Consider the following 25,672-nt stretch of genomic DNA (forward strand, 5'->3'; position numbering starts at 1 on the left):
GCAATTCCCAGCCACTGAACAGTGTTTGGGGACCTCCACACCTACCTGCTCTGCCTCTCCCAGCTGGAGGAAGGCTCCTGCCACACGCTGAGGCCACACAGCCGGGGCTGTTGTGCTCTGCCCGCACAGGAGCCACGGGAGCAGCACCAGGTACAGCTCCCGAGGGCTGCCAAAGCTGCCCACAGCCCACAGCACGGAGCCTGGGGGCTGAGAACTGTCTTTGGGTCGCAGCCAGTCCCCACCTGAAATCCCGTGGCACAAAGCCCAACTGCAAGGGCAGCTCTGCACCGGGGTGCTCGGATGTGCACCGAACAGGAGGAAACTATTTGGCACCAGTGGTTAATTACTTATATTTATATATCAAAGATATAAAGGAAGGCCCCTCGTGTGAAACTTAGGTCAAGAAGCAGAATTTTCTTCCTGCTGAAATCCTGGGACTCAAAATGCAGGATTAGTCACACAACTTCCAACCAGGAGAGTTCCTGAAATAAGTCAGGAGAGGGAAAAACGGGGGAACATATCAACACCTAAAAAGCCACGACGAGTACCGAGTTATGGTGTGATGACTTAAGAGCTGTTCTCTGTGGCGTCTTGCACCTTGGCAGCAGGCATCTGGAACTGAGGCATGTAGGGCACAATGGCTTTGTAGTTAAAGCTACTTTGGATAAATGTGTTTAAGCTAGGAGGCGTGTTCCGAAGGAACCCCACGTCTCTGAGCAGATCAGCTGCGTGGAACTGACACATCACTCCGGAACTCTCCGTTAAAAAAATGTCACTCTCTCTTTTTTCAAGTGCTGCTATCCCCAGGTAATAGAGGCTTCGCTCAGGACTGCCTCCATCTGGGAAGGTGTCATCCTGATCTGAAGGCTCTGAAAACCCCTCTGAAGAAATCAGGGAAAGGGAAAGAGTCTTGCTGGGCCGACTGCCAGGCTGATCAGGCAGCAGGAGGAAAGCCTGGTTTCCCACCTCCCAAGAGCTACTTGAGAAAGCACCTGCGACTGAGGAATCTTCGGCCAAGAAGCACCTCTCAAAGCAACTTCTGAGATTCTTCTTCTCTTCATAAAGCCCCCCGGATCTGGAGTTGCTGATAATAGTAGCGTATTTTATGTCGGACTGCCTCGTGATTTCTCCAGCGATTTGCTCATTGTGAAAGCTCTCAGAGAAGCTGCTGCTAGTGAAATGGCTGCTAGAACAAGCAGAGTCGTGCTCAGAGTCTTGGATTTTTGTAAACATGGAATTAATTACTAAAAAATCTTGTGTATCCTCTTGTTTCAACACTTTGGTAACACTGATGTCTTCCAGCACTATTTCTGGTTCCAGAAGAAGAGGCTCAAATGACATTGCTTCGGGGTGCTTGATAAAAAGGTGCTCAAAAGTTTCAGGCTAGAAGAAAAGATAGATTTTAATGTTCATCTACTATTTAATAGCTTTTAGTTCAGTAAGAAGTTACTGATCTCAAGAATCACAGACAAAACCTCCATAGTTTTAGTAAGAACATATTGAAAATCCCCTAAAACACATTTCCTCTTTTCTTTATGTTTGTGTCTCGGTGAAGACTGAGGGGAAAGACCAAGTGAGAACCTCTTCGTGTGGCAAGTGCTGCAAAGCAAGCGTGCTGTGAAGCACCCAGTCCTCCAGCCAAGACAGTGTGTGGTTTAAGCTGAAATACAAGCAGCCGAGTGGTCCCAAATGTTTTGACATTAATAAACATGCACATACTGTTAAAAAAAAAAACGTGAGTGCTTTGCAAGACAAAGATCTTATACCCTTAGATTTTCTTGGCTTTTTTTGAGGCTGTATAAACAAATGGTCTTAAGTCATACACATGCCAACTAAAGTAACTTTTTCTGCTAGGATTGTATTATTTGGGGTCAAACTCAGTCTTTCTGTAGCGTTTTTAGAGCATTCCCATCTAAGTAACAGCTCTGCGTCTGAACTGCACGAAGAGAAACACGTTTATTTTGGAGAAATGTGTGCTTTGCTACTACCTAATGTATGTACATGTAAAATACACAGCAGTGTGAACTGAACAGAACAGGAACTCCTAGCTACAAAGGAAAAGTCACTTGAAGAACCATATATTTCCTAAGGAATTCAAGACAAAACAAATAGATAAAAACAGATTTTGTGTATATTAGCAAACCATATTTTACAGCAGGAAAGCTGCCAAAACAACCAGGAACGTGTCAAAATACTTAGGCTGGTATACAATTATAGAAGGGAGTACTAACTTCCACGGCTCGGGCTGCTGCTCCAGCCTAGCTCCCAGCAGTGACAATGCCCTCGTGTGGCAAAGCCTGTGAGCAGGTTTCCACCAGCTCTGGTCCTTGCCCACACGAGCCCATCACCTTCCCAAATTGGCATCTCCCAGGCTTCGGATCGTGTCAGGAAGCACACAGAAAACTGGCCAGCTATTGAAAGGAGCTGTGGGGTGCTATGATGCTGTGTGAATCAAGCTGTACTAACCCTAGCTTACGTTGCCCACTGGCAGCTCCCTGCTCCCTCACCAGCTTGCTAGGGACTCGCACAGGCGCTGCTGTGTCCAGCAGACAAGTGGTCCAGGCAGGGGACGTTGCCCCAGTGGCATTTTCCAACAGGAGACAGAGGCCAGCCAGCAATTTTGGAACAACCTGACCACCACGCAGCCCTCCTGCCACCAGCAGCTGGTCCGTCCTGAGCAGGGACGGTTTATTTCCTTCCAAAACCTGCTTCCCTCTTCACCCCCACCTCCAGTAGCTGTTCTTATAAATGCAAATAGGCACCACAGAAAGCACGTCAATAGTATTGCCTGCAGAGATTAAATCGTGTTCCAAGACAGGTACAAAACAAAACCACAGCACATCAAGAATTACAGAGTAAGCTGGGTGAACAGGGGTGGATGTCCACAGTATACACAGGTATGGTATAACCTGGGCACAAACTGTGTTCAACAACAGCCAGAGCAGTTCTGTAAAACACAGGATGAAAATCACAGTCCCAGGTCACCAGTTCCCAAACTCTGCTGACCAGATGAAACAGGATCCGAACAAAGAAGGAATTTCAAGCAATGTTGTGTTTTGCCCTCCTGGTCAGTCTAGGTTTTACCTTGCACTTGTCACAGCCTTGTCAGGAGCTCTCACACACAGCAGACTATCTCTGTACGCCAGTTACCACGCCTGAGACAGGTTCAAGTCGAAAATATTTTGCACTCTAGTTGCTAAACACAGACACAGCAAAATATGCTGTTGGCCTAATTCCATCAAGACCAGATTGTGACTGTACAGGCTTTTAGCTTCACATGCTGCAAGTAACCCTGTGGACTTGGTAGGGTAATTTAGATATGCATCGTTCTTTGAAGGATTTACATGCATTTTCTTGGAAAGCACGCGTACTTGTGCTGTAGTGATCTACAACAGTAGGCACTAAAACTTTGTTTATCTCACTAAGCAAGTAACAGAACTTCTCATGGTTCTGACGTTACGTAAAGGCTCACAAGACTGAGTCTAGATGTAAGATTTGCCTGTTTTAAATTGTGATTTTAATCTCTTGCTACCGTAAGCAACACAATCCCGATAACGGAATGCTCTATAAATGCAGTTCAGGAGCACCCTATCCCAGCAGGCTGCATTGAGCATACAAAGTAATGCTCAGATGTTGCCTGCAGGATTTAGTGTGGCTACGGACCAAGACAAAATGTGTTCCGCAGCAGATGCCTTCAGGAAGACATCAGAACTTCCCAGTAGCAGTATGCAGGCTGTTTGTGTAATCAGTGGTTACTACAGGGAGGGAAAAATACCACGCCAGTCCTGGGCACTGCTTTTGCTAGTAGAAATTGCATGCATACATAGAAACGCAGAATTTGACCCTAAATACGCTGCTTTGAGGAACATGTTTCAGCCCTGGACATCAGGAAACTAGCGAGAGGTGATCATGCTCATCTGGGGACAGGCACTATCCCTTCAGTGCAATTAACATTAAGCAATATTTTCCAGTAAGATTAGTTCAACGTACCAAAGAGGCATGCTTTTTTTTTTTTTTTTTTTTTTTTGCTAACAAGCTGTCAAAAATCATGTCAAACTTCAATTTCTTTCATACTTGCATGCATCGTTTCTTTCCAATTAATTATGGAACAAGGCATATGAATACGGAGCAGTATCACCGGGGTGTCAGCATGGGCATGACATTCCCCTCCTAGTTAAAAACATCATCAACTTCGACACACTTATTTCAGCTCTAGCAGTTGGTGAGGAGAATCATTTCCAATGTGTCAAATCCACCATGCAAATTCCATACCCCTTTGCAATCTGGAATAACAGGGATTGTCTCGAGCTTCTGTCGCTACAGATGAAAAGATGAAACAGACAAATTCAGGTGCGCTGGTGCAACTGGGACTCCTGCAGCTCACAGCTCTTTGTTCAAAGAGCCCATCCCCTCCCAGGATGCAGCCATGGAAGCAGACACGTCAGCCCGGCCTGGGATTTAACAAACTGCACGAGGACAGCACACTTTGCTTTCTAGACCAAACCAAGAGGCACAGGCTCTGCTACCACCAGTGACTGCTGCTGCAAGGCTGAAGAACACCCAGTCATCCTCAGACCATGACTGCATCTTCCCCAACACAGATGTAACGTTAGAGATTACTCAGGCAGCTGCACTGACATTTAAATGTTTAAATGATAATGAACGAAGAAGCCGTATAAACAGCATGCATACTGGAATTCCCAGGAAAAATCAAGCAAAGCACAACGCACGGTTCTGCATTCTCTGAGTTGCTGCTGCACCCAGATACATATATAACTTCCAAAGACCTTAACAGGAGAGCCCTGTACTTGTGCAAATACAAGATCTGATCACCTCGATGTGCCTGCAGTCAGTGGAAACTCCCAAGCTAGCTCTCAACTAGAACAAACAAATATTTTATTAGAAAAACAAAATCAACAACAAAAACACCTTAATGTGAAGCCAGTTGCTAGACAGATCCTGCTTTCAACTGGATAAATCCCAAACCTGTCTGATATCTCTGCTTCCATGGCTGCATCCTGGGAAAGGCTGGGCTCTTTCAACTCCTTTTGAAGGCCAGGGCTTGAAAGCATCAAGCCTGTTGCTAGTCATAGCCTTAGTCAGCAGGGCACTAAAAACACCAAATCTAAAGTGTTTCTGCCTACGCAAGTGACAAACCATCTTTTGATCTGTAACATGGCACTTACTCCTAATTTTTGCAAGGGTATTTTAGATTTTTGACAGAGCTACTTCCAGGATTGATTATATTTAAGCAAATCAGCATTGTATTGTATCTTTTTCCTGTCTTCTGAATATGAATAGAAAAATCTTCTAACAATTCTGTATAGGAAGCCTGGGAGCTGGCCCAATGGTTCTGCAGGCAGTGACCATGATTAGACTTCAAAGAATGTCCATTCTCTGTTTAAATGAAATAAAATAAAAGATGAGAAAAGAAACCTTCACTGGGAATGCAAATTAAATACCTGGAAAAAAAAAATCTTCTGCCATGATGTGCTCTTTCTTTTAGTAGTAACAGGCCTGGATTTAGATTGTTTCAGCAACTACCCACTGTCAACCTGTAAGACTGTGAGAAACTTAGCAAGCTGGCTAAGTCCACGTAACGGCTCTTACCTGCCACGGCTCATCACATCACAGCTCAATTCATGTGCTGAATGGAGAGGGGGTTTACCCCAGCAAAAAAATATGGCCATTGATGCAAGTGTGGCACTCACTGAGATAAATGAGCATTCCACCTATGGAGCACACTCTGATTCCATGACTGATTTGCTAATAGCCCTGAAATTTAAACACCCCGCATTCAAGAGAGATACTGGTCTCTGGTCCTAGCCCATTTCTACAAATGAAAGGTCTGTTGCATTACTAATTTCAGAGGCTCCAGGTAGCTTCATTTAAGTAATTCAGGTAGGTTTTGGTCTACCCAATACTCAGAGTTCAGTAGTGAGCAAAGAGCAGCCTGACCCACAGCGTGGGGAAAGAAGAATCACCAGGGAAATGCATACCTTCTGAAAATTAACTCCTTGTGCCCAGGAGCAATTCTTGGGGTTTGGAACATCTTCCCAAAACAGTTTCTTCATTCTGAAATATTAGGTAAATTCTGGAGTTGGTACTGTTCTCATACATAATGCATTTTTGCTCTATCAGAAAAGGAATATGTGCAATTTTATTTATCTAGAATGCTATGACAAGGAAACAATCATTTCACATATTCTAGATGGTCAAAATTCAATAGAAAAATATCAAAGTGAAATACCATATGGCAGTTTTGTAAGTCATAAAATGTACAGGCAGTCTTTGCTGAGTAAGACCCCAACCCACATTCCACAAAACTCAGATGGATATATTTTTTTTTAATTGGCTTTATTTGTAATGACAATTAAATCTGGGACACACAGTGCTTCAAAGCACTTGACACTCATTAGCTTGTCCACAAAACACTGCAAAAGTAAGCAGTGTGTGGTACAGGCTGAAGTGCTATTTCCCAGTGAAAAAGAACAGCACTGATCATCACCTTACTTTGAGGACACCAGCCCTGAAAGGTCTGACTTTTACAAGGTAACAAGCCTGTGCACTCGAGACATTTAAATTCTTGGTGCTGTATTTCGGAGTCCACTGCCTTTCAGTACACCTCAAAAGTACAAATGATAAAAATAATTCCTGGCTTTCCCCAAAAAAAGACACTGGCCACCAGTTCAGCAGACATACAGCTAAGCTGCGTCACCTTCTAAAGGCCTTCTGTGACTTTTATATAAAAATGAACTTACCTTTGGTGTGAAATCAGCAATGCTCCAAGCAACAAAATCAAGGTTGAAACAACTATTGGCAGAACCATATAGAGGCTAGCATTATTCTGATTTTCATATCCATCTGGAACTAAAAGGGATGCAGATAATGCAGGAAAAATAATTTGACTGAAAAGTTTGTAAATGGGAAATAACAAACACTTATATAAACAGTAGAAGCAACAGCTTACGTCCCCCGTCCCCCTCTCCCTCCTCCCCAAAAAAAAAGCTTTATCAAGTTTTATTGCAGATCAATGAACTTTTACCTTGAGAACAAACAGACAAAAGGGAAGGAATTATTTTAAATACTGAGGTGACTTCTCCATCTCTGGGGAAGGTCCCCAGTGCTCCCTCGTTATTGGGAAATGAAATCAGAGCACATAAGAGAATAGCCCATAATTGGAGAATGAAGAATCACAGAGACCTAGGATCTCAGCTATTAAGTCAGGTTGGTGGGAATTCAGTTGCCTCCCTCACTCAATTAACTTCACACGGTTTTCAAATTAAAGCAACTGAAATCTCGAGCACTTTATAGATGTATTAAAATTACCCTATTACTGAGTTTCTTCTGATAAGCTACAGACTTCTTTCACGTTTAAATTTAACTTTTACTATCAAGCTCCTATTACATAAACAACATGGAGAAAGATGCTGTAAGTCACCTTTGGTAAATCGATCTGTCACTCTGGATTTGCCAACTCCTCCAGCAAACACGGGGTACAGGCTGAAGTGGTACTTCTCAATTAGAATAAAGTGATCTGGAAAGAAGTAGTCAGCCTTTTGAATCAAAACTATTATCCTGCTATTAAACAATGACCTCCAGAGAGGCTCTGGTCACATATCAGAGTTCAGACCAGCCCAGAGGGGGCAGAACAAAAGCCATCTTTTATAGATATGCACTTTAATATCAAAAGATTAAAACTAATAATCTTTACTGCATAATCTAGCATTATTTTTTTCCATGGAGTTAACGCTTTTATGCAACTATTACACAATTTTCTAAGATTAAAGCCAAAAATGCAGATGGAATTAACACATATTAACTTACATAATTAGCTGGTATGGTCAGTATTCCAGAACTAATTTTATCGTATTGCCAAAAAATGAACACACACCTGAGCTTCATTCTTTGTCAACCTGGATTATGAATGCAACAGTCAGTCCTTTACAGTCAGTCCACTAATGATAATTAAAAATTGTTCTACTGTTCCTTACCATAAAAAATATAAATCAGAAACAGAGATGGGGGAAGGAATTTGAGAGCTCAGAAAAATGCTATACTCTTCTATTCAATAACAACATAACGCATTACATTTTCAAGTACACACTCACCATAAATATAATATTTGCTAGTATTCGGAGGAACTCGCACCCATTTCATCTCCTCTTCTTTGTTAAGGTTTTTCCATTCAATAACAAAAGACGTTATCACGTATGTGTGAGGTGAAAGTGTCCAAGTCAAAATCACACAGGTGCTGTTCACTGGGTAAGCAATGAGCGACTGCACTGCATTCACTGACAAAACAAGGACAAAAAAGAGTGAATTACGTGAACTCTGACAGGTGAGATGAGACCTGGCTTAGCAGGAGAGGTGTATACTGCAAAATGTATGACAGTTTTGGAGCTTCATTATTTACTACTTTAGTTTTTTGTTTGTTTAGTGTTTCTGTTTGTTTGTTTTTATCTTTATACAATAAAGCTTGATCTTTAGTTCACATAAACAAACTTAATTCTCTGTAAACCACGCTTCACTGGCTTAAACCAACTAATCCCAAACACTAAATACAACAAGTTTCTTAACAAACATTAAACAAATAGCCTGGTTCTTACATGCACCTCCTTAATTATCAGTCCTTAGCTAAGAAATTATCAACAAATGGACTGTCAACATTTAGCTGGTAAAACACACACTGGGAGCCTGTAAGCTAAATCCCAATAAATCTCTCTAAGTAACATACCCAGATCACAGTCCAGGCAGACAAATGCTTCCCCTTACATCTGCTACCAAGTACAGGCTTTCCAGAACATCCTTATGAACAGTACCAGAAAGAATTTTACCTATAAAAATGCTTCTAAAATTGCATTGCAGCAGTAAAGTTCTATGAATAGACTGCAGTAACGTTTCCCACATTATACATTTGCATATGAATGTTACACAGTTGAAATTGTCAGAACCGATAGCCTTTATTTTATTAATAAAGCAGAATGCAGCTGAACCGATGAAAAGGCTGCCCAGGGAGAAAAGCCAAACCTCTGAGAACTATGCACTCTGGCACCCTGTCAGGTGAGCAGCCGGAGAAATTAGACCACATTTCATTTTGGAAACAACAAAACATTCCCTAGCAGGAATGCTGGGTGTTCCCAGGACAAAGAAGATGGAAGATCAGTTTTGCAGTATGATTTCATCTTTATTTGATCAATTACTTTAGATTCTGTCAGTGAAGGACAACTGTCAAGGACAACTTTTTTCCCCAAATCTAAAGTTCATTACAATTTTCACGTGATAGAAATTTCATTTTTCAAATAGCTCTGCTGGTGAGATACAGAATCTGATTCCCATAATACAGATGAACATATCATGTTTTTTCTTTTAACAAAGGGATTTTTATTTCAAAGAAAGCTTTGCCCAAAAGCACCACAAGGATTCCTAACATATTCCACATCGCAAAATGGTAACTAACTGGTGTTCTTACCTGTGCTCAATTGCTGTGATAGAGTTAAATTAAAATTCCTTGAAGAAACTCCAATTGAATTCATGGCTAAAACTGTAATGGTATGTGTGTGTTCTGTCCATGGAAATAACCAGGTAGTGCCTTTATCGACATATTCTGACCACGTGGTGTTTTCTGATGTCTGATGCTTTATGATGTATTGGCTCACACTGCACAGTGAGTGATTCTTCATCAGTGGCTGCAACAAACATTGGCATTAATTAATTCCCCAGTCTTTGATTTCAAAAGGAAACATTATTTGGGCAAAAGGTGTTGGTTTTGAAGATTTTTAAGAAAACATGACCCAAGAAAGATATTTTAAAGACCATCTATTTTAGCAAAGACTCTGGAGTCCATTTAAAGACTTCTCTATCTGAAAGCTGGCGCCCTTACTTGCTATCTTTCCACTGAAGGGGGGGAATACAAGGAAATAAAAAACTTTCAGACTCCTATAACAGGTCACAATTTAATGTTAGCATTTTCCAGGACTGAAAAAAAAAAAGATGACTGTTTGCACACCTAACATCGCAGCACATACAAACAGGAGTGGCCAGTCACTGATGTACTTTTTCCCCTCTATCCTGCGTTAACCTTTTAACACAGCTTTGCCCAGTTTACATGCCATTGCTGAGGTGTTTGAACAGGCAGCTGTCTAGGACTCAGTGGCACATCCTGCTCAGAGAACTTGGTTAGCAGAACTTGGCAGCCAAAGCGTGCAAGCACACTGCGTACCAAGTCCCATCTGCAGTGACCACCCCAGTTTGCCTCTCAGGGCTGGGAAGCACGTGCTTATCAGTTTTGTAATTCTACCAATGCTTTTGGGTCGTGCATCTTCCAAAATGAAAGACCAAAACCTAAGTGTTCTCACCTTCCACAGGAGGGTAACATTTTTCTGCCTCCTTGCTGGATCTTCAACAATAACTCTCCAAAACTCAGGGCCTTGTAAGGGAGCTGCAAGATGACAGTTTTGAAAGAACAGCGTCACATCTGAGTCTGAAACTGCACCAAGCAGCAGAGCATGCTATGAAATCACACATACCTTTGATATCTCTCACAACTGCATAAGCTGATCTGCTCCAGTTGCTCCAGTAACCTAAACCATCCAGTGCTCTGCAGCGGACCTGAACAACATACTCAACACAGAGTTTCTGAACCTTTATCATAGCAGATCTCGTTGGCAAATTTGAAACTTCATACAGCTGTAACAGAAGGAAAAATATTCAGAGTAAGAACAAAAGGTTGTTTAGGCATTTGTTACAATCCAAACTCCTGAAAATAAATCCAGTGAGAAGTGGCCTACTCAGTCACATTTATTTGCTAGATAATGCACATTAGAACTGGGATTCACTGCACAAAACAAACTCCATAAAGCCTAGCTGACACCCTAAGTGACACTGCAACAATTCACACTTCAATGCAGATTTTAAGAAAACAGTACCTCCCATGTTAGTTCTTCCCTCTTCTCAGCATATTGAATCTGAAATTTTAGATCATCATTGGTAAACACAGGGTTTGTCCAGCTCACATTCAGCAGCCCATCATTTCTGGTGATTTCTGCTTTAATGTCAGAGGGAGGAAGTGGCTTCACTGGAAAATTGAAAGAAAAAAAAATACTAATAACTGTACTGACATTTCTCACTAAATCAAGTCATTGTGGTCTACCTTCTTCCTTCCCAAGGGTGGAAAGTAACACCACAGCCTCTACTACTCCACGTAAAGTTGGATCATGAAGCAAACACAACACTTCATCTGAGACTAATACAAAAGATGTAGCCTGCCACTAATAGGGTGCCCCAGTGTACAAAGTAGAAGCCTGTGTGACCCCAAAAGGCAGATCTTATAAAGGACATGGACAATTCAGGTTTATAGAAACATTAATGAAGATTTTACGTGAAGGTTTTATTTTCCAGAATTGTACAGTTTGTTAACAAAGCCAAGTTAGAATAAATTTGTTTGACCACTGAGCTGGTGATGGAGGATAAAAACAACAAAAACTTGAAATAAGCTTTAAATCCTGGACAAGGCCAAAATGCATAGGTTTTGTTTTACTACAATACAGAGCATCCTTCATCCAATGTAGGTCATTGCTTTTTCCTTGAAGGGATGACTTGAGAAAACCAGCCTCCTGAAGGTCTGTGGGCTGCTGCAGCTGAAGGCCTGCACTTGCTAGCACTCCTCACTGGGCAGCATCACATAAAGCCGCTACCTCTCCCCAGAAGGAAACAGCCTACCAACCTCTTACACCCTGCAAAGCACATAAGTCCCTGACACAGTCTAACAGTACAGCCATCCAGGCAAATTCCAGGTTTTTTGGCAAATCTTCTGAGCAGCTAAAGTGCAGGATCTCCCCCACCGACCCTTACACCACTTTTATTTCTGAAGCTCAAGGCTCCAAACAACCCTCTTTGAACTAGACAGAAGCAACCCTGAAAACCACAAGGCCACTAAAATAGCAATAATCAAATGCTAAATCCCATATCCCACTTAGCTATAAATGCATTAAACTTCTCATTTCCTTCCCATAAATTTATTTTTTGCTCCCTCTATTTAAAATTTGAAATGAAAAGCATACTTTGGTTTAATTTATATGATGTGCACACTTCTCCCTCCCCGCCCCCCAAATAGATATATATTATTTTGCTTTATTACATGTAGCACTTTTGTGGTCTACCTAGAAGACAGAAGGAACTTATCTATTGCAAACACTAATTCTGGGTGGGAAACTGCGATTTCCTCTTTGGGGATGGATGTAGAACAATTTTTTTTTTGCAGAAGTCACACAAAGCCAAAGCTGCAATGTGTTCTCTCTGCATATGTTCACATTTGTGTCCAAAGCAATACACAGTCCAACGAATGCTCTGACTCACGGACCAGACAACAAGACTTGCTTTGCACATCTTGCAGTGTTTGAAAACACTTGAGCACTGTTTCTGCCTCTAGCTTTCACACACATTTAAGTGCTCTGTGTGTTGCAAAATAAACTTTGCAAAAGCAAGCAAGAACATAAACAGTTCCTGTGATTTTAAACAGGAATGAGCAGGCATGTAAGTAATTCACATGTAGCACTACACTGCATCAAAGCACGGCCTCCAGAGAATCACAGTAGGGCTGAGGCTTTGCACCTCCCTTCAGTAATTTACAGACACCGAGATCCCCCGAGCCTTCTCTTTTCCAGGCTGAGCAGTCCCAGCTCTCTTGGGCTCTCCTCATAGGAGAAAACCTTAACCAGCTGAAGACCAGAAAAGTTAGCTAATCAAGAATCTTAAAAATGAGACTGATCTTTAAAATAATCTTTAAAATACTCTTTTTTTTTTCTGTAGATGTCTTTGCAGAACACTTGAGGACAAACATGCAAAACTGAATGTTTCATAGGTACAAGCTGCAGCTACAGTCTGCTCCTGTGCCAAGCAAAATCTATGGAAATAACATTTAATCCAATGTTTTTTTAGAAGATGACACTGAAACTCCTATGTTTTTATGTTCTTTCCACAATGTAATACATTTAAAATGCTAAGAAGTACTTTATCTATACCATATAAGGTATGAAATCCAAGGTCACAAGCAAAGAAAGACGTGCAGAAATCTTGACCTACCCACATCTGCTGGAACGACACAAGTTGGTGAGGACTCAAGTGTTCCTAGCGAGTGCTTAAATTCTATCCACAGGGTATATCCAGATAAAAGAAAAATAGGCTGAAATATGCACTCATAAGAATGATTCCTCTGTAAATGGCATTCTTTCACCTCTGATTCTGGAGGGATACTTGGAAAGTTAGGACAATAAATTTTGCTCCTTAAAAAGAGGGGAAAAAAAACGTTAAGTTAATACACTGCAACAACAGGGTGCTCATGGCATCAGTACAATAGAACTCAGAAGGCAATTAATACAGATGGTGTCACTGGAAACGTGTGTTGCTTTTTTTTTTTTTTGATGATAAGTTCATGATCTGTCTAAACTAAGTCTGCACTGAATGGATAAAAAACACTGTGGTATTACTCTTAAAAGCTCTGGCTCTTAGCTTGAAAAAAACTGCAGGATGTGGAAGCCTTTCCCCAGTGCAAAATCTTTTGATAACAGACTAACAACGTGAAGAGGTACAAAAAGAAAGGTACAGGCATCTCTAATACTCATGAATCGTGTTACTGGAGTGTTTTTTCTTAACAAGGCAGACCTCCAGCTGGGCATAGTGCCTTTCCAAACACCACCTGATGACCAGGGCAAAGTCGCCCAAACAGATCCACACAGGGAAGTCTCCAGGAGACTGAAATCCCAAAGGAGTATCAATGCCAGAGGGTGGTTTTAAATTCCCACATGTGGTCAGTATCACAACTGGCCACAGAAGAGGAGACCCGGGCTCTGCACAAAATGGCAGTGACACTTTATCTGAGCTGGGAAGGCAAGTTTCCAAATTTCTCCTAAGCTTGGGCACAGCTCAGACTCTTGGTGAGAGCGGCCAGATCGGGTATTAGCTATTCAGCCGGACCACAAAAGTTAAGACTTAGCTGAATCCTTCCTCTTCCTGTCAACATAGCTAATACTGATTAAACAGTTGTCTGGTGCTTTGAAGGTTTCGTTTAGCATTCTGTTTTTCTAGGATGATCATTTCTGTGCTGTTAGTGTTGGCAGCACCGACTGTAGAGGAAGACGTAGTAACAAGCCAATGAAAACAAAACACCAACATGCAAAGCTAGCACACCACATTATTGCAGAGCATGGGATTTCATCTGTAAAATGTAATCACATCAGTAAGAAGAATAGCTGCATGCTCTTGGAAAATATGATGTGTCTGATGTCAACGCAAAGCATTTAATTTCTAACCTTTATCCCGAGGACTTGCCTATATCTAACCAACCACTCGCAACTCCAGTATATTTGTCCTTGTCTCCTATGATCGAGCTTGGACAATTTTATTTTTTTTAAATGACTGTTTTAGCAGGTTTCAGGCTAGTAGACGTTCATTTTGTATTTTTGTTCACAATATGCAAGAGAATGCTATGCAAATGGTGATGCTTTTTTCATAGCTATAAACCTTTGTAAGTCCTATCCTGAAACTTTTTGGTAGTCACTACATTCATGTGGATTCCCCATGAACTTTAGTTATTTATTTATTTGATCTTTCAGACCTTAGCATTAACAAAGCAGAACCAGACACAAACACAACTCAGAAAAACCCCAAACAACCAAAACAAAGCAACCCAACAGACAGAAGGAAAAATCATATTAAATACTATCATTTGGCAAGCATTTCCAGTTCAGTTACTGTTCAGTGTTTCATCAGGCATGAACACTGCAGCAAACGGACAGGTTATCATGTAGCATTCAAAAAACACCAAGCCACCTTTTTTATCTGAACCTGAACAATGAAGAAGTGAGAATAAAAACCATGGCAAGAGCAGCACAGTGTTTATTTCATGCTCCCTGCCCAACAGTGCACTCATTACATTCATATTTGTGAAGACAGTCAAAACAAAACCCACCTTACTAGTCAGTTAGTCACTAATCCTGCCCTAAAAGTCTCCACATGAAATCTCAACCATTTCAGTTATTGCTTTAGTCCACAAAATCCTGAGAAATATTCATCTTGGTACGATAATATTTCAAAAAATTAAACCCACCTTCATTAGCAAAGACAGCTCAGCTTTCCAAAGGATTAGGCTCTGAGGGCTGGTTTAAGCTTATTTTGGCAAAACTTTTGCATAACTAGTCCAGCAAAGAGTCCAGTAAAACAAAAGATTATTCCTCAGGACGGGCTGTCTGTCTGTCTTGTTTGTATAAATACTAACATGATTTTAGGAAAACTCTCAAACTCAATGTATTAGTAACTCAAAGGGATTCTTTTTATTTCATGGTAAAGCAATACTTTCACGAGCACTAATTGTATGAATGAAGATGATTATATCACTGATTTAATAATCAATTTTGTCTTTTTTAAGCTTTTTTTTTCTGCAACCCACTCCAGTTTTCTTGTGTGTCCAAAAGACAAAAAAAAAAAAAATAAAGCTCTGGAAAAATAATGCCTCTGGAGTCCCAGCTGAGGAAAAATCCAGCTTACAGAAACTGTGCACATTTCATAATTATAACTACTCAGAATTCTTTGCTGTTAAAGTATTTCCAGGGTAGCACTTTCCAAACAAAGAGTGCATTTAAAGCTATACACACCTGTAGTATCTTAACTGCAAGGAACTCCCCACGAGCAAAGTGTTTGGGTTTGTGGACCATCTGCAAGTCATTTTAGTTAAGTACCCATCAGTTTCACATTTGATATTGATATTCACATCTAATTAAAAACACATTAAATGTTTATTAATAAAGATATACTTCTTTATACAGAAAACATGCATTACAAGTCATAACTACTTGATAAAAGCTCGGTAGAGTTTAAGACTGAAATATTCTAACCTTACTATTAAAATGCACCAAAATTATAATTTAAAATCATCTGGAATCTTACCTACTACATATAATTCAGCGTATCTATGATGACATTCCCTATTTTGATGACAACAGTACAATGCGTTATAGAAGAAATTTCCTCTAGGTTTTGTTGCTTTCAAGTTGAAAAGAGTAACTTTGCTTACGCGATCATTCACAAGCGTATACTGACTTTCTGGGATTTCTTCTGCTAAGTTCAGCCACCAAACAATCTTCCTTGACAATACGTTCTTGGTTTTGTTTTTATAGATGCAATGAAATGAAACATTAGAACCAACACTGGTCAGTATCTTAGAAGGGAAGTACAAGACTTCAGCTACAAGGAAGGAAAAAAGTCCATTGAGATTAGAATCAGAACAACAACAACATATATGTCAATAGAAAATTTTATTATCCAGTTGTATTTCTAAATCACCTACTTCTTCCAGCTTAATAATTATTAATCATTACAGGGCAGAGGAGCAGAAATAGGCCGTTGACTGTCTCCTTCTATAACTGATGTCTGTAAATTCTGATAAAAATAATCTTTAATATCGCTATGCAAACAGAAATTAAGTGAGTAGAAAATCACTGGGGAGTAGAATGAAAAACAATGCACAGCAGCATAAGTGAAACAGAGAGTCATATGGGCTCCTGTAAATTAAATCTTGGGAAACTAGATCAACACTGCTACTTCATACTCAGCCCACTTTTTTTAAGGCATCAGGTCCAACTAAACGAGTGTGCTTATCCACTTGTGAAAAATCACCTTATTTGAATGCTGCAAAAAGTACTTGGTACATAGAAAAAGTTAGCTTCTGTAGCACAACTCAACAGTGCATACACCACAGATTTTAAAATTGTAAAACTGTCCTGAGGTAGAAGTGAGAGAAGATCCAATTGAGTGAAGAGCAGTGTGTAGGTTTGAAAAAAAAAAAATCCACCTATCAGAACCCTGAAAGGATGTCGAAGGCGTATGCTAGCTGAACCATTTCTGTAATACTGGAACATAGGCTTTGAGAGATTTGCTATTCAGAAGCACAGAAAAATCAAGCTTTCCAATAGTTAGTAATCCTGCTCCTATTAAAGTCAGCAGGAGATTAAACTCTAAAAAATTGCTTTACAATCTGAACAACGTAGTTGATACCAAATGGTAGCAGTGATTCAATAAGCAATTCACCTAGGCATAAAGACACTGATTTTGCAAAGCACATACACATGCATAAGTTCAGCCTCCATCAGTCAAATACTTTGGGAATCTGCATGTGTTATACACTGGCTGAAAACGAACAGCTTGTCAGAGACCCAAAGCCAGCATCAAACTCCTTAATTGGCCAAGTTTGCTTTTTGTAGTTCAGGAACCACCTCAGATATTTTCAGAACTTTTCCAAAACACAGACCCTCTTAGACAGCTGAGAAGACCTAAAATACTGTCATTGTCAGAGACTTTCTTATTAAATATAAATCAGAACATGAAACTAGTCAGCTGTACAAACACGTAACTGCTTGATTTCAGCATATACTCTTCTGGCAGTCACGTGCACACCTGAATTCAAGGCAGCATTCCTGTTAACAACTACCAGCTGTGCTGCACACTCCACTTGGTCTTCCTCTGGCTCATCCCAACATTGGCCATTGGGAAAATATGTCAATTTGAGCCTCCTGCAGTGAAGCAATTACTCTCTCTAGGCTGCATCAGGCTTATCACAATGGGGTTATTTTGCTGATGAGATGTATGTTTCATACAATTGCATATCCCAAACAGGATTACAAAAAATAAAGAAATCTAACGGTATCTACCTCTTTTACATACATATTTGTTTCTCAACACACTCAGAAACCTCTTCTGAAAATAAGAGTGTATGTGCACATGAGAGAGAACACTATTTTGCCTACAGCTACCAGGTGTACATCTAGGTACCAAAATGGATTACATTAAATCTACAAACCTTAATCTGTATTCTGCACTTTTACTTCAGCTACAGAGCCTCGTGCTAAACTAAAAGTTAGAGAAAGCATTAAGAGAAAAATTGTGGGTTTTTTTTTTGTTTGTTTTGTTTTTTAAAATTGAGTAGAATTTAAACACTGCTGTCTTTTGAAATGGAAAAGCCCTTAGAAAAAGAGCTGCTGGGTCTGAACAGGTGCCTGGTGAGCAAGTAACAGGGCACATATGGAGGTGTCATGAAGCTGACTGTGCAGTCTCCATGCATTAATCATTTCATGCAAATGTTATGCAAAGCAAAGAGTAGGAGCTCAGGTAAATTTATATCAGAAGCGAAGCAGCAGGTTAAACAGTTTCCAGAGGGATTTTCAGCCCAAATCATGCACATAATGTAGTGCATCTCCCTGGACACATGCTCACACATAGAGATTTCACAAAACAAACTGGAAAATCTATTGTATTCTGAAAGCCTACTTACTACTCAGGGTGACTGCACATGACCTACCTCCCAGTTTCAGATTATATGGCGTGCTCCAGTCACTCCAGAACCCTGGACCATAATGATTCTTGCACCGCACTTGAGCGAAATTGGAGGAATCAAGCAGCAAATTGTCAATGGCCAGTGAGGTGTTTAAAGCAACTCGAACCACCTAGTGGATTATCAGGAGCCATTACAGTTACGTAACGATTTAGGGAAAAGAAAGGGAAAGGCAGAGGGACAGAGCTGAGCTGACTCACCTGCCAGCCATTTGGACCTGCGTTTCCAGAGATGTTCACTTCGTACTGGAGGGGATACGGCATCAGCACGGGGTCAGACCAGCAGATCCTCACTTCACCTTTCTCTGTCATTTCTAGGTGCAGGTTCAGAGGAGGTTCAGGCTTTACTGCAGACAAATTAATTGACAAGTTTACAGCTAACCTCACTGCCTGTGACTGCTGGCTGTAATGACCTACCAATTCTGGATTGTCTTTCATGCCTTTTCTTTAAGTTCAGTTTTCAAGAGTTGCTCTGCAGATAACGTGTGACAGAGCAATGTCATGTAATATTACTGGGAAGTGTACTCCTACAGCTGCCCTGGGGCTCACTGGAGTAGGAGCCTGCACCTAGCAATGCTGGACTAGATATGAAGTGGCCATTCTTTGATTTCTTTGCTCAAGTCACCTCATGCAGGTGGTATTACTGGAAACTCACTCAGCTTACCGAGCAACTGCTATTATTTTCAGCTCAAACACAGCATATGAAATCAGAACTTATTTTTTATTACTAATCCAAATCCTCTATACCATCTCAATGCAATTAACTTACTCAAGACCAGCAGAAATTACTGATGTGGGTGGAGGCTCATAGCTTTTAAAACAAAAAAAATTATAACTTTTACATCATACTTCTGTGCGTCTTATTTTCCAAATAATTTTTACTTTCCAACTAATTCTTAACTCAGCTAAATCTTGGCAGAGCACATACTAATATTATGCATTTTTCAAATATATTCCGTTAAGCAGAACAATTTAATAATATCATTTTTAAACACTGGCAGGCTCGACTCTGAATTTTTATTTTTTTCCTGTGGCATTACTTAAAAGCAACACGACACATATGCAACGTCTCATCTTCAAAACTATCTCACCCAGAGACTTTTAACTTGTTCTGTCTGCAAAGCACATCAGTCAGAAATAAGTTTACAAAAATTCTATTTTCCCCCCTCAGCTGACAGTCCCTACCTTTTTAAAATTTGCCAAGGTCTGTAATAACTGTGCATACTGGAGAGGAACACATATCAAATTCATTATGCCAGTAGGGTTTTCATTTGGTTAAATATTAGAGGACTTTTTTCAACTTTGAAAATGCTGGAATCGTATGTGTAAGGAAGAAAGCATAAGAACAGCAGAGCTGCTGGAGAGAAGAGAGATTCTTAACTGCAAAGTAACATCAGGTACAGGTTTTTTTCCTCCTCAGTTTTTAATTTAAGTCCTCCGCAACACAGAAAGTTAACCTCCACCACTGCCCCAAACTCAGGCACAAAGAGGCCCCAATTAGAAATAAAAGCTCAAGTATGTTGAAGGTTGTCTTTACTGACTATGGTTTTGTACTAGAGCTTCAACGTGAGTTAGACAGCTAAGAAATGTGTACGGCACCAGCCTGAACAACTGAGACAGCACCAGCAAGTCTTTTCCTGTTCTGCCTGTGCACTCCTTCTCCACAAAGACATCCCGCTCCCTACTAAATAAATGTTTAAAACGTATGTAATACTTACTGATATCTATGGGCTTGACTGCCATCAAAGGTGACCAAAGAGGTGTTACCCCAGTCACAATCTTCAGCCACATGATGTAAGTGTAGTTGAGTCTCGGAGATGGCACGCAGCATTCACACTTGCCGTACTCACTGCAGCCACACTGAGCAGCCACGGCAGCCCCCTTCAGAGAGCTCGTAGATACATCTCCCAGTGGCAGATCCGATCTAGAAGGTAAAACAAAAACAAAACAAAACAAAAAAAAGTTTGTTTGTTTGTTTTCTCAATGCTATTTCAAGGAGGTTTGCCCTCTGGGTAAGGTTTATTTACAAAAAACTGTAATGAGAAAAGTTAAAAAGACAGTAATTGTAACTAATTGTATTTGCTGCTTCTCCCTTTTTAAATGGTTTAAAGTAGTTACGATGATTTAATGAAAAGTATTCCTAAGGACTGACCTTAAAACAAACACATTACCATACTAAATGAGACCTGTAGTTCAGTCAGATTAGTTTCCAAATCCTGATGGCAACCATTACTAAATGCTCCTTGAGTACACAAATTTAGTTACCCTACCCTGGACTAAATGCAGTTCTCTGCCACTCCCACAGAGTTTTCTTTTGAAATCCTACTTGTGGGGCACCAAAATAAAATCTAAACAAATGTAATGTTCCTTCTAGCTTCTGCTACCATTAAACATTATAAGTAATACAATAGCCAAAAACTCTTATCCCAGTGAAAACAGTATTTGAAGTAACAACAGGCTAAAGAACTCCATCATTCAGAATGTATTTAGTACTAAATTTCAACAACTTACATTATTCAGGAAAAAAAAAAAAGACATCTGTGTTCTCCAGAATTATTAATTTTGTGCTGAAGTTTTCTAGAAACAAATTTTTTTCATCTATTTACTGTATAAAGCAGGCACAACCAGAAGAAAAGCCAATGGCTCCATACCAGGCAGGTCTTCCATCCCCTTGTGTCAGGAAACTACCAAGATCTCACTTCTGCACTGTCTGCACTGTAGGCTTCTCTGACACCTCGCTGCCTCCCCAGGCAGCTACACAAAGCAAAGGAAAAGCCTAAGCCACATTACCAGACACACTCCCAAGGGAAGATACCCAGACACTGAGAAAGAAGATAATGATCTCTGCATTTGGGAGAACTGGCAAGACACAGGGACCATCTCACAACACCGAGTTTGGGATAAGATGAGTGGATGACAGCTTTCTGAGGGGCCCTCACATCACCTCATTCCAAATTGCTAAGCCAGGGCTAAACACATGAGTCTCGACTACAAGCAAAACAACAGAAAGCCAAAGTATTTTGGAGAACAGCCACAGCCAGGGATTGCACGAGCTGCCTGTCATCCCCAGTTTGGCTGCAGATGGATCCAGTCACAGAATAACCATTGTTCCCAAACTACAAATACTGACTGTAGGGGAGTTCATGCTTATACAGCCCTCAGAAGTTCAGGAGAGGTCAGTGTCTTCATTCAGTGGGGTGAGAGGAAGAACTCTGGATAAACTTAAAACAAAGCAACAGGCTGTTAAAAATGGAGTTTCCTATGAAACTTGCAGCACGCTGAGCTATAAATCCTGCTTCAGGAAGCACTTCACATCTCACAACGGTAGCCACATCCAACTTGTTGGGGAGGGGGGGAGGAAAGATAGAGGGCTTAGCAAATACACGAGTGCATATTGCTGTCCTCATTCAGTTTTACAGTGCTGGCTGGGGGAATCAGAGATTTGTCTTGGCACTGAGGGATGAACAAAAAAACAGACAGGTACTAAACACACAGACTTTTGTGAATGGATTCTAAGAGCCCACCTCTGACATTCAAGAGAAAACTAATGAACTGAAGTTAAGCTTTCAATAGTGTACAGAGAAGGGAAGGAAAACGTGCAAAGGTGATGTGAGATGTGACCAAGATGGAAACAAGTGGCTAAAGCACAAGACACAACAGGAGAAAAAAAATATAATAATGCTTGGCCTGAGCCACAGATGTAATTAACACGGGCATATGTCCAACACCTGCTTTTCTTTTTTACTCTAAGCATCGTTTTCAGTTGTGCAGGGACAGTTCTTTTAGTCAACACATTAAGTGAAGGCCTCCCAGATGTTTTCACACATACTTCAGAAAGTGTTGATATTTTTGCTAAATTACTCTGTGGCCCTGTACTGAATTTTTAGACTTGAACGAAATGAAAATGACAAGCTGCTAAATATCTCTCCAGAAGTTTAAATTATTTCTTGCAACTGGAACATCTGACTGAAAACAAAGGGTCAGAATTTTTTTAGAAGAGATAGAAGAAATACAAGTCTTCTATTTTCAAGAAAGGTACAACAGCACATTTGGGTAGCGATGTTGAGGCCTATGAGAAGTGAGGTCACCACTGTAACACTGCTTTTGGTATTTCTCTATACCGTGCTTGTGCAAGTGCAATCTTTATGGATGAACTGATAGAGCAAGGCTGTCTGGGGTTGTAAGGATTTTCAATAAGTATATATACATTCATGTGAAATATAACAGCTCTAGGTCAACACTTCTTTGAACAAGCTGCCCCTTACCATCACAGAACACCTGATGGCTGCCTAGCTCACGGGATGCCAAGTCTCCAAGGAAAGGTTCGTATTCTCCAGCTAAAGAACAATCCACATATAAATGATGTGCTCAACCAAGGCACCAGTCTTGAGGTAAATCGTGTGATTTATCCCTCAGAACCCAGAAGCCTAGGCCCAGAAGTCAAGCAGTGCCCCACAGTTACTGCGAACAGGGCAGAAACACGAGCACACCCGATGCATCACCATCCACCGAAAGGGCAAATTGTAAGCAGCGCTCAAAATTCAACCGGGAGCATTCATCTGTGCCACTGCAAAAGGATCCCTAAGGCTAAGTGATTTCAGTTAATGTAATTACCATCAAGGTTTGCAGCATTCCTAGAATACATACAACTGGAAAGATCATTCACTTTTGGGAGACAATTAACCTAATTCGTCTAATTATGTTTCAGAATAATCTTTCTCCTCCCAAAGACACAGTGCTGGGGGAGGTAACAGGCTATCGCAGCACTATTTTGGACAGAACAAAACATTTCCTATTCAAAGTAACTTGGTATTATTACAAGCAGGCAAACTGTGGATGTGTAAAATAAAAAAGATACATCTTTAATCCTGAAAAACTCAAAATTGCTGAGGACTCAAACTTTGTGATGTTGATTCTTCTAGGTCATTATTTTCATACATTGCTTGTCTTATATGTGAGAATTCTGGCCTAAGCTCCAGACTCCCAGGGAGTAACACATGCCAGGAATGCATATTTTTAAATCTGGGAATGTTTTCAAGGTATTTTGGCTCATGTGAATAAAACGTTAAGGTATCAGCAAGCCAAGAGGGGAAGCTGTCACCTTCGTACAATCTGAAATGCTTTGCTAGCTGTTCCCCCAGAACACAGGAACCCTAAAAGAAAAACATTAATGTTAAGTTTGGGTAGTGAAACTTGTTCTGCAGTGTCAGGGACTGCACTGCATCTTGCCTTTTCAGCTAAAAGTAATCAAATATAGAAATGCCACAAGAACTCTAGGGAGCCTTTAGGGCCTCCTCTCATAAATCGCACGATACTTACTGAATTCCCTTCAAAATACAAAGAACCTTTTCATACCAGCTGGGACCTGAATCTGCTGTTCCACGGATGTCAGGCATACCCCAAAAAAATCAATATACAGATTACTACGCTAGGATTACTGACCGAGATTTTCCTACTGCAGCTGAGACTGAATGGAACAGAGGCAGATCTACTTCTCCCACAAACACACATGTAGCGGTACGCCACAAAGCAAAGTGAGGAACACTCAGAGTGGGAACCCACTCAAAATCTGGTTTCAGCTTTAACACATGATGCCAACTAAACAACCACACTTATTATCAATTAATAGTGTTGCTTCCTACACTGACTACAGATATAATTTGTGGTAAGTGATACCTGTCATCCAGTTCTGTATTTTAAACAGAAGTTGTCACCTGTAAATTCAGCATGGCCAACACTTTATACTTAGCTTGTTTCCTGAAGAAATTCAGTCTGCATGTTCACACTATTCCTTCCAACCTACCAATAATACAGGAGAAACAGCGTGGTTTTGGAAGTGTTATCAAATAGATTGGTTTAAAACCAAAACAGATGGGTTCTGTACCAAAGATGTGCCCACCCCCCAGTCGGGATGATTACCACGTACCACCATTACAGGGAGTATTTACGCCAGTGACAACTACGCAGGTGGGTACCGCTCAGCAGCACCAGTGTGATCACAGCAACATTTAATACAATGCCAAGTCACATAATTACTCTGAGAGAACATTATGGTCAAAACCATCAAAAATGCAGAACCAAGATCACAGCTTTAGAATTAAGTGTAACAGCAAAGGTATTTTAGCAAGCCAGTAGGGATTTCATTAAAGCATTTCAAGAAGCATGGTAAGAACAGAGGAGAGGGTCCCTCCAAGCTTATCGTTTCTCATTCAAAAACAGAACCACAGGCTTTCCTCTGTACTGCCCTTGATTACTTTGAGATAAGGCAAGGTATAAACCGCATCATCAGCTTGTAAAGCTCATGGTACTAATGTACATGTCATGGTACTAATGTTACATGTGCTGCAAGCCTGGGAGACTAATGCTGATGTTTTTGAAAATGCTTTCGGATTTCTAATGCCAACAGTGAGAAATTTAAGTCTGTACTTACACAGCGTATAAAAGATTAACCTTCAAATCAGGTCTCAAGTGTAGCTTCAAAAACCGGAGGCTACAAACTAACAGATCCAGCTTGCCTTTCATCCAACATTCAATGTTCCAATTTGAATCTAAACAAAAGGAAGAGAGAAAACATTTCTCAACTATATGAAAAGCAAAAAACAACGGAATAGCCAGAGTACAATTCCCTAAAAAAGAGACAAGTAACAGATACTCATGAAGGCAAGGCTGGACCCCACATATGCAAATGTGTATAAACAATCCTTTTTGAACTGGGGACCAGTATACAGCCTTAAACACAGAAAAGGTTAACCACTTGTATGGTAACAGCCTGCTGCCTTCTAATTAGAGAAGGAATATATTTTACAGAGCTATAGGGACAAGGCAACAAGGCAAAGTAAGAAATGAAGCTGCTGCTGCTTGAAGATTTTGCTGCTAACACGTACAGCCTCTGTGTGGCTGCACTGCATACACTCTGTTCACACATGCAGTCGTGTGGCATACACAACTGCAGCACATTTCATGTGGCAGTCTTTAAAAGAGATTTTTTCTCCCATGGGACAACACTTGTAAAACAGAATTCTACTCTGCCTAAGTCAGCAGACAAACAGGTCCCTATGTTGCTCGCATAGTGTGGTTTACAGAGGGAGAAAGACAGTCGAGGAAAAGTAATTCCATCAAATCCACACACAGATATTTACTAAAAGGCATAGCAATCCAGTCAGGGAAGAAGTCCACAAAAAAAAAAATCGAACTCTTTTCCAAAACATCTAAACACCTGTGAAGATTTGGGCTTGCAAAATGTCCCATTGAGGATGTCCCATGGGCATCTTCATAAGCAGTACTACATATT

At 40.6% G+C, this 25,672-nt stretch overlaps 1 protein-coding gene across 3 annotated transcripts in view; it reads right to left on the reverse strand.

Moving 5' to 3' along the window:
* Positions 1-230: 230 nt before the first annotated feature.
* LEPR (leptin receptor) overlaps positions 231-25,672 on the reverse strand; it is a 33,424-nt gene continuing 7,982 nt past the window's right edge. For 2 of the 3 annotated variants that reach the window (XM_032192746.1, XM_032192747.1), the window contains 16 exons: positions 24,812-24,929; positions 20,100-20,305; positions 18,583-18,728; positions 18,350-18,494; positions 15,943-16,239; positions 15,651-15,768; positions 13,084-13,283; positions 10,929-11,077; positions 10,530-10,689; positions 10,359-10,441; positions 9,473-9,689; positions 8,112-8,294; positions 7,442-7,537; positions 6,762-6,870; positions 6,000-6,075; positions 231-1,383 (listed from right to left, as the gene is read on the reverse strand). In XM_032192746.1, the coding sequence (XP_032048637.1) occupies positions 568-1,383; positions 6,000-6,075; positions 6,762-6,870; positions 7,442-7,537; positions 8,112-8,294; positions 9,473-9,689; positions 10,359-10,441; positions 10,530-10,689; positions 10,929-11,077; positions 13,084-13,283; positions 15,651-15,768; positions 15,943-16,239; positions 18,350-18,494; positions 18,583-18,728; positions 20,100-20,305; positions 24,812-24,929 (3,119 nt within the window). In that variant the 3' untranslated portion in view covers positions 231-567. Of the gene's footprint in view, positions 1,384-5,183; positions 5,398-5,999; positions 6,076-6,761; positions 6,871-7,441; positions 7,538-8,111; positions 8,295-9,472; positions 9,690-10,358; positions 10,442-10,529; positions 10,690-10,928; positions 11,078-13,083; positions 13,284-15,650; positions 15,769-15,942; positions 16,240-18,349; positions 18,495-18,582; positions 18,729-20,099; positions 20,306-24,811; positions 24,930-25,672 lie in introns of those variants that run through there. The other variant, XM_032192748.1, reaches the window with a different exon arrangement.

The sequence above is a fragment of the Aythya fuligula genome, chromosome 8 (assembly GCF_009819795.1).
Source record: "Aythya fuligula isolate bAytFul2 chromosome 8, bAytFul2.pri, whole genome shotgun sequence".
In the NCBI taxonomy this organism is placed as follows: Eukaryota; Metazoa; Chordata; class Aves; order Anseriformes; family Anatidae; genus Aythya; species Aythya fuligula.